This window comes from Bubalus kerabau, chromosome 3 (assembly GCF_029407905.1).
Source record: "Bubalus kerabau isolate K-KA32 ecotype Philippines breed swamp buffalo chromosome 3, PCC_UOA_SB_1v2, whole genome shotgun sequence".
In the NCBI taxonomy this organism is placed as follows: Eukaryota; Metazoa; Chordata; class Mammalia; order Artiodactyla; family Bovidae; genus Bubalus; species Bubalus kerabau.
The window spans coordinates 19,602,634-19,611,495 of record NC_073626.1 but is presented as its reverse complement, the minus strand read 5'-3'; the positions used below and the strand labels follow the sequence as shown (position 1 = coordinate 19,611,495).

Below are 8,862 nucleotides of genomic sequence, written 5' to 3'. Positions count from 1 at the left end.
AAGGATTCATGTGGGCACAGTGAAGTCCTGATGTTGGTTACCACTGAACCTTCATTTAGTCAACAAGTATTTATTGTTTGCAAACTGTGCCAGGCCCTAGACTAGGCACTACAGACCCAGAAGCAAATAGATCACGTGTCCTAAAAGGAGAGCACCACTGCCTGATTGGGGCTCCAGTCACCCTGCCCCGTGTCCTGGCAGCCAAGCTCAGATCTTCAATCCCGCCTGCAGAGAGGGATCCCCATTTCAGGCCATTCTTCCTGCAGATAAGTACACCTGCCCTCCCCCAGCCTCTGACGTGGGGCAGACACAGGAGCCCTGCGATCTCAGCACGAATCAATTACCGGCCCATCATCTTCATGCATAAAACATGGCACAGGAGGCCGGAGCCGGGCAGCCCAGCGCAGCAGCTGCCTTCGGGCCAGTCCGGAGTTAAGGGAAGGTAAAAAAAAAAAAAGGCAAGTTACAAGATAAAAGAAGTCAACGGAAGCCTCGGATATAAAAAAAAAGAAGAAGAGGGCTCAAAAAAAAATTTTTTTTTTTTGTACGTCTGGCCTTGACTTCCTGTATCGCTGCAAGCACTTTTTTTCTCCAGCCATGAGGAGGTGTTAGACCCTCACTTTGGGACCATGGTGTTACCATCACGACTGCATTGGATCAGAAACAGGCCATGGAGGGACCGGATCCGGAGGCGGCAGCTCAACCGTGAGTGTCCAGATGCTGCCCCCTCCCCTCTCCTCCCTACCATCCCCCTCCACACCTTCCTCAACACAGGCATTTGGGCCCCTCCTGCTAATAGGCTCCAAGCATCCCCCTACACCTACTCCTTCGTGTCCTGTGCCTCCTCTCCCAGTGGTCTTTTCTTAATTTTCACCCACTCCTCTCTGTTCCTGTGTCCTTCCAACAGCTCTGTCCTAATGAGAGGTAACTAAACATGCTTTGTTTCAAGTAACAAGCAAGGGCCTCTTTTCTATATTTCTTCATCTTGATAGAAAGTGCAAATATTAATACCAATCAAGGGATTGTGTGGGTCAGAATTTTTGTTTTTTACAGTAGGGGGAAAATGCAATGTCTAAATCAAACAGGTATCAGTGGTGTAATTAGAATGTATGAACTCAGGGATCAGCGAGACACATTTCCTTTAAAGACCCAATCATATGTTTCTTAAATGATCAAGCTCAAACTAAGATCTCCTTTGAGTTAGAGGAACTCTAACCAAAAGCAAGCTTTAATTTAATTCATTGATTTGTTATTTATTAAACTATAGTTGACTTAAAGTATTGTGTTAGTTTCAGTGGTACAGCTTCAGATTCTTTTCCATCATAGGATATTACAAGATATTGAATGTAATTCCCTGTGCTATACAGTAGATCCTTGTTGTTTATTTTATATATAGTGGTATGTATCTATTAATCCCATACTCCTAATTTATCCCTCTCCTTCCCTTCTCCCCTTTCAGTTCAGTTCAGTTCAGTTCAGTTGCTCAGTCGTGTCCAACTCTTTGCTACCCCATGAATTTGCAGCATGCCAGGCCTCCCTGTCCATCACCAACTCCAGGACTTCACCCAAATTCATGTCCATTGAGTCAGTGATGCCATCCAGCCATCTCATCCTCTGTCGTCCCCTTCTCCTCCTGACCCCAATCCCTCCCAGCATCAGAATCTTTTCCAATGAGTCAACTGTTCGCATGAGGTGGCCGAAGTATTGGAATTTCAGCTTCAGCATCATTCCTTCCAAAGAACACCCAGGACTGATCTCCTTTAGAATGGACTGGTTGGATCTCCTTGCAGTCCAAGGGACTCTCAAGAGTCTTCTCCCCTTTGCTAACTGCTAAGTCACTTCAGTCGTGTCTGACTCTGTGTGACCCCAGAGACGGCAGCCCACCAGGCTCCGCCGTCCCTGGGATTCTCCAGGCAAGAACACTGGAGTGGGTTGCCATTTCCTTCTCCAGTGCATGAAAGTGAAAAGTGAAAGTGAAGTCTCTCAGTCGTCTCTGACTCTTAGCGACCCCATGGACTGCAGCCTACCAGGCTCTTCCGTCCATGGGATTTTCCAGGCAAGAGTACTGGAGTGGGGGTGCCATTGCCTTCTCCCTTCTCCCCTTTAGTAACCCTAAATTTGTTTTCCGTATCCTTGAGTGTGTTTCTCTTTTGTAAATAAGTTGATTTGTATTATTTTCTTAGATTGCATATATAAGTGGTATCATATAATATTTGTCTTTGTCTGACTTACTTCACTTAGTGTGACAATCTCTTATGTCCGTCCATGGACAATGTTTCAACCTTTTTTTATGACTGAATAATATTGTGTGTGTACCAGATCTTCTTTTCCATTCATATGTTGATGGGCATTTAGGTTGCTTCCATGTCTTGGCTGTTGTAAATAATGCTGCTATGAACATTGGGGTATATGTGTCTTTTCAAATTAAAGTTTTCGTCTTTCTGGATATATGCTCAAGAGTGGAATTGCTGGATCATATGGTAGCTCTATTTTAGTTTTTTCAAGAAGCGTCTGTACTGTTTTCTGTAGTGACTGTATCAGTTTACATTCCCACCAATAGTGTGGGAGGGTTCCCTTTTCTCCTCTCCAGCATTTAATGTTTGTAGACTTTTTGATGGTGCCCATTCTGACTGGTGTGAGGTAATCAAAAGGGAGAGTGTAGTATTGAAGTAATCGGAGAAAGAGAAAGCATTCTAAGGACGTATGTGTCAAAACCACTATCCATCAGTAAGTAACAAATTGGTATATGTCTGTTGCTGGAAAGGTGTATTTAACTCAGATGTCAGCAAATTCAAAAGGTTAGAGGGGCCTGGCTGCTAAGGTAAATGAATTGAAAGGGCTATTGTCATGGTGATTAGGAATAGCTCATTCTCTTCTTATCTCTGCCGTGAGAAAAACAATAGTGAAACCATGATGATAAATTATAATTGCCACTTTGCCTCAGTCTGGGGAGGCAATAGGGCATGGTGGAGACTGTGGTGCATGGGAAAGCACTCATCTAGGAGGGCACCCACCATTCAGTGCTGTCAGACTACTTGCATGAGGAATGGGGAGTCTGACAGGTTGTCAGATTTCCCTTTTTTTTTTTTTTTTTCAAGAAAAGCAAAAGAAAAGTACTCTTTTTTAAGTAAAAGCTCTCAAGTATAAACATTGGAAGTTAATTCTGTAAATTGTAAATATAGCTAATAGTATGCTTTAATGCAAAATGTGACAGCTGTGGGCCACCAAGCCCTGGTTTAAGCGCTGGGTGTTTTTCTCATTAAAGGCCCATCACATAGTGTATTTAAGCCTAGTTATAGAGTCAGACACGACTGAGCGACTGATCTGATCTGATACGTTGGCGATCCTTTCTTATGTGTTAAAAGCTCCTGGAAAAGAGTTAAATTATGATGAATGAGTGGTTTAGGAACATAAAGACCATCTACTAGCTTAGGAGGGCAAGCTGGGCTGGTTGGATTCCAAATGGCACCTGGATACAAGGAATTGCACCTGCAAAATCGTTCTTTAATGTAATTGAAGAAGCTAATTTTTTCAGAGTCTCACCTTATTCATGTGCTTCTTTCTGTTGCACCTACCTTGATTTTATTTATTTATTTAAATGTATTCCTTAATTGGGGGGAACACTTTACAGTGTTGTGTTGGTTTCTGCCGTACAACAATGCAATTCAGCCGTAATTATACATACATCACCTCCCTCCTGAGCCTCCCTCCCTCTCGCCATATCACCCCCCCGGGTCATCACAGAGCATGAAACAGGGCTCCCTATGTTATACAGCAACTTCTCACCAGCTATCTGCTTTACACACGGTCGTGTATATATGTCGATGCTACTTTCTCTATTTGTCCCACTCTCTCCTTCCCCCACTATATCTGCATCTGCTTGATTTTAAATTCCAGTTTTTGTGGTCCCTTAGATTAGGACATCTTTGCTGTGGGATGTGCCACCCAAAAAGGATGGAGTGTGATCTGCATTGTTACATACTGACCCAGGGGTCAGCCTTCCCTCTGAAAACAAGAACCTGGGAGAAGGGCCTGCTTCATTGTACTGATTACAGTTAAATTATGAAACTAACATCTGGGTACTGTGATACGATGTCTGCATGGATTTAATATGAAACAATGATGTGTTAATAAATGTTTAATCCAAGCTTGACATTCAGCAGGCTAGTTCTGACTTCTTTGGCCTATGTGTCTGAGGAAGGAGGGATTCTGACCTGCTGTATTAGGGTCAGAGAAATAGCAGCAGGATCCAGCTCATGGAACCCTTGAGCATGTCTGAAGGCAGAGAATTAGAGGCCATGGAAAGGGAGAAAGAGTGGAGACAGTGAAGAAGGAAGGAACAATGGAGAAGCCTTCACTGCAAACACCAGCCTGCAAGGCTCATCCTAGACGTTGTTTATCAGTTGCTAGGATCTGTGTTGGATAATTTTTCAGCCCTCTTTTTCTGAGGCCTTTCTTACAAGTTAGCATCCCCTCTAACTTGGTGACCCTAGGAGACCCTAGCATTGTTGCCCCTTGGGGTTATTCTGTCATTGAGAAAAAAAAAAAAAACAGGAAATAACTCTTTTTTCCTTAAATACAAGCAACCTTGAATGGCAGTAAGAGGTGCACATGGTACAACTCACCCCTTTCATGCCCGTGCAGACGTTGCTAATCAACCACAACTTTCTCTGTCTTTCTTTTTTCCCAAGGAGGCTATGCCCAGTCTTAGAATCCTTTCCAATATAATGCTGCTATTTGTAATCAGTTAGACTTGCCACAACAGTTGAAATGTGAATTTGTTTTTTCTATTGCTTCACAACAAATTATCACAAGCTGATTGTCTGAAAACAACATACATTTATTATCTCACAGTTTTCATGAGTCAGCAGATTGGTTATGAATTAGCTGGGTCTTTTCCTCAGGGTCTCCCAATGCTGCAGTCAGGGTGATAGCCAAGATCACAGTCTCTTCTGAGACTCAAGGTCTTCCTCTGAGTTCAGTGGTTGTTTGCAGAATTCAGTTCCCTGTGGTTTTAGGACTGAGGGATGAGCAAAGCCTCATCCATTGTTTCCTAAAGGCTACCCACTATTCCCTGCCACAGGGCCCTCTCCACAACTTGGCAGTTCTGTTTCCTCAAGGCCAACTAGAGAGTGTCTGTTGCTGTCCGTAATCTCGCCGTTAAAGGGATCATCTGATTAGGCCAGGCCCACCCAGGGCAACTTCCCTTTTGTTTAGTTCAAAATCAACTGATCTGGGACCTTAATTACATGTGTAAATTTTAAAATCTTTGCCATATACTGAAGCCTAATCATGGAAGTAAAACCTCATCATATTCACAAGCCTTGTCCACACTCTACATAAGGAAATTATACAGAGCATGTACACCAGGGGCAGGAATCATGGGAGCATATTAGAATTCTGCTTACTACAAAACCATTTGTCATCCTTGCACTAGAACTTTGATTTTGAGCTTCAGGAAAGCTTTGTTTTTCTTTTTTACTTTTTACTGTGAAAATTTTTCAGATGTTCAGGAAAGTAGAGAAAATAATATAATGAATCTCATATACCCATCATCTAATTTAACAGTGATTAACATTTTGCCACATTTGCTTCATCTGTTTTCCTGCTGAAATAGTTTAAAATAAATTACAAGCATTATGACATCTCAACTCTAAATATTTTAGTAAGAGCATCTCTAAAAACTAAGGGCCTTTTTCTATTTAACTGCCTAATAAAATGAATGATGATTCCCTAATATGATTTAATACATAGTTTGTATTCACATCTCCCAGGTAGATAGAATACAGTTCTTAATGTGCTCCCCTAAAGCCTGTAACCCTTAGCAAAACTTCTGGCATCTAGCATACTTGAAAATGTTTGAATTCAATCAAACATATATTCACATTAAAGCAGTGACCTCCAAAGACCAGTTTTCCCCTAGTCCCTCTCACTTCTTCTTTTCACTGCCAGAGTCTGTAATGAGATATTTACATGATTTACAGTCTATAATTGTGTGGGGTGGAAAATAATGAAACCAACGTATGAGCTGTAATGTCCTTCTTAGCGATAGTTGAATTTTAAAAGAAGCCATCAATTAAATCAATTGTCTAAAGAAAATATTAAAAATAAAAGATACCAGCAGAGAAAGCCCCAAATATGTGATGGTGGGCAGTTACCTTGAGGAGGTGCTTATCTGACATCCTGAAAACCTTATCAAGCTGCTTACCTGAGCCCTCCCCAGGTACAAAGGGGTCTAGATAGAGCAAAGCGGGCACCCAGCTTTCTGAACGATGACAGTGTCAGCTCAGGGTCTGGCCATGAGGGGTGGGCACAGATAAGAATGACCCTGACTTTCCTTGAGTCTGCTAAAATTGAGGGATGGTGAAAGGAGAGAAAACCTGGAAAGTGTATAAACATTGATAGCAGGGACGTCACATGCCTCTTCTACATCTTAGCTATTGTGGGCAAGTCCCTCTACTTCTCTGAATGTCCACTTCCTTAAGCCCAAAATGGTTGTTATAATGACACCAACCTTGCAATGTTATTGGGGAAATTAAAAGGTAAAGTATGTCAAGCACCTAGCACAGTGCTTGACACATGGCAGCAGTAGCTCTTCGGGATCTGAAAGACTGGTAGTGATGACATTTGGGACAGGGCGAAGGGGCTGCCATGGCCAGCACCACACTCTGGTCTAGAGGGAAATGCCATGCTGGAGAAGGCAGCCCCCCTCTTCCTTAGCTCCTAACATCATACCACTTTACCCCCTTATCTGGCCAGCTTGCACCATGGAGGCAGGAGGCAACTCAGTCCTGCCAGGGGAAAACCACTCTGGCTCCTGGGGGTGCAACTAATTCCTGATCTGGGAAGCCAGGGTGTTTTCCACCCACGGTGCATCCCCAGGCAGTTTGCAGTACAAGTAAATGCATCCAGGTGGCACAGACCAAGGGGAACTTACTGCTTTGCCCTGCGTCTGGGGAGAGCATTGATGGAGGAGACACCAGGCGACACCCTCTGCGGGCCCAGGGGAAAGAATGGAGGCAGTTCTCTTGTCCCTGAAAGGACAACAGTGACACAGCTGATAGACGTCTGGGAGTCAGGAATGCTGCTGTCCCCAAGATACCATTGGTCACTTCCTTCCCAGTGTTAATGTGACGTGGCTGTCTCTGGTTGTCTGGTTTGGCCCTTTCCCTGACTCAGTGTGGTGGTTTTCTTGATCATGATGGGGCATGAAGGGGACCGGTAGGCAGCAGTCTGAGTTCCACAGACCTGTCTCTGGACAGTTGTTGGGAGTGCAGGTGTGACTTTGAAGGAGGGCTCTCCTAGATTGGCAGCTCTCCTACACTTGGAGGTAAGAAGAACCCAGCCGGTTATTCCTTCTGCAGTGTGGCTTTGGAAGGCAGTCTGGTTCAAAGGAAAGTCTTGGAGTCTTCTAAATACCTGTGTCACTAGATGAAATGGAGGCCACGGTTGGTTCTGCGCAGACCCCAGAGGGGTCTCCAACGGATGGAGCAGTATGCAGGGCACCTTTCCCATGCAGGAAAGGTGCCTGCCTCCATGCAGGGCCGCCCACTTGGCAGATGACTAGTGCTTGCCAAAGACCCAGCATCGGCTTACAGAGCAGTCTGGCTGACTATCGGCTTTCCTGGCTCACCTGTTAACTGGGGAGGGTCGGCAGACGTGCTGTTGGGCTGGAACGATTCTCACATTTCTCCCCAGGGCTCCTCACCCTCAGGATTTTTCACCAGCTTGGGGAAGCCATATGGCTGCAGATTGAGCTTTTCAGCCTGGGTACAGGCACCCAAACATCCTAGACAAGAGAAGAAGCCATATTGTTGCCTTTCCTGATCTGCTTGCCCTTGTTCTGACACTGTTAGCCTAGCTTCCAAATGTCAAATTCGTTGTGGTGCTGTTGCTGATTCAAGGTGGTCTTCTCGATTCTTTTTTTTTAAAATGAAGTGTAGTTGATTTACAAAATTGGGTAAGTTTCTGGTGTCCAGCAGAGTGATTCAGTTACACATGTATATGTGTGTGTATATATATATGTGTGTATGGATATGAGAGTTGGACTAAAAAGAAAGCTGAGCACTGAAGAATTGATGCTTTTGAACTGTGGTGTTGGAGAAGACTCTTGAGAGTCCCTTGGACTGCAAGGAAATCCAACCAGTCCATCCTAAAGGAGATCAGTCATGGGTGTTCATTGGAAGGACTGATGCTGAAGCCGAAACTCCAATACTTTGGCCACCTCATGCGAAGAGTTGACTCCTTGGAAAAGACCCTGATGCTGGGAAAGATTGAAGGCAGGAGGAGAAGGGGATGACAGAGGATGAGATGGCTGGATGGCATCACCATCTCAATGGATATGAGTTTGAGCAAGCTCCAAGAGTTGGTGATGGATAGGGAAGCCTGGTGTCCTCGACCCCCCTGCAATCCATGGGGTCACAAAGAGTTGGACACAACTGAGTGACTGAACTGAACTGAATATATATATATATATATATATATATTTCATATTCTTTTCCATTATAGCTTATTATGAGATGCTGAATATAGTTCTCTGTGTTATACAGTAGGAACTTATTTTATACATAGTTTGTATCTGCTGATCTCAAACTCCTAGCTTATCCCCCTGTGCACCCCCTGCTTTCCCCTTTAGTAACCATAAGTTTGTTTTCTGTCTGAGTCTGTTTCTGTTTTGTACATTCATTTGCATTATTTTTTTAGAGTCCACATATAGTGATTTCATATAATATTTGTCTTTCTCCGTTTGACTTACTTCACTTAGTATGTTAATCTCAAGGTCCATCCATGTTGCTGCAAATGGCATTATTTAGTTCTTTCTTGTGGCTAATATTCCATTGTATATATGTACCACATCTCCTT

The 8,862-nt window shown here is 43.7% G+C and overlaps 1 protein-coding gene across 2 annotated transcripts in view; it reads left to right on the top strand.

Annotated features, from left to right (window-relative positions):
• The first annotated feature begins 296 nt into the window (after positions 1-296).
• Positions 297-8,862, top strand: part of RIPOR2 (RHO family interacting cell polarization regulator 2) — a 213,246-nt gene continuing 204,680 nt past the window's right edge. The window contains exon 1 of one of the 2 annotated variants that reach the window (XM_055570798.1): positions 297-705. In XM_055570798.1, coding sequence (XP_055426773.1) covers positions 630-705 — 76 coding nt within the window. In that variant the 5' untranslated portion in view covers positions 297-629. The remainder of the gene's footprint in view (positions 706-8,862) is intronic. The other variant, XM_055570792.1, reaches the window with a different exon arrangement.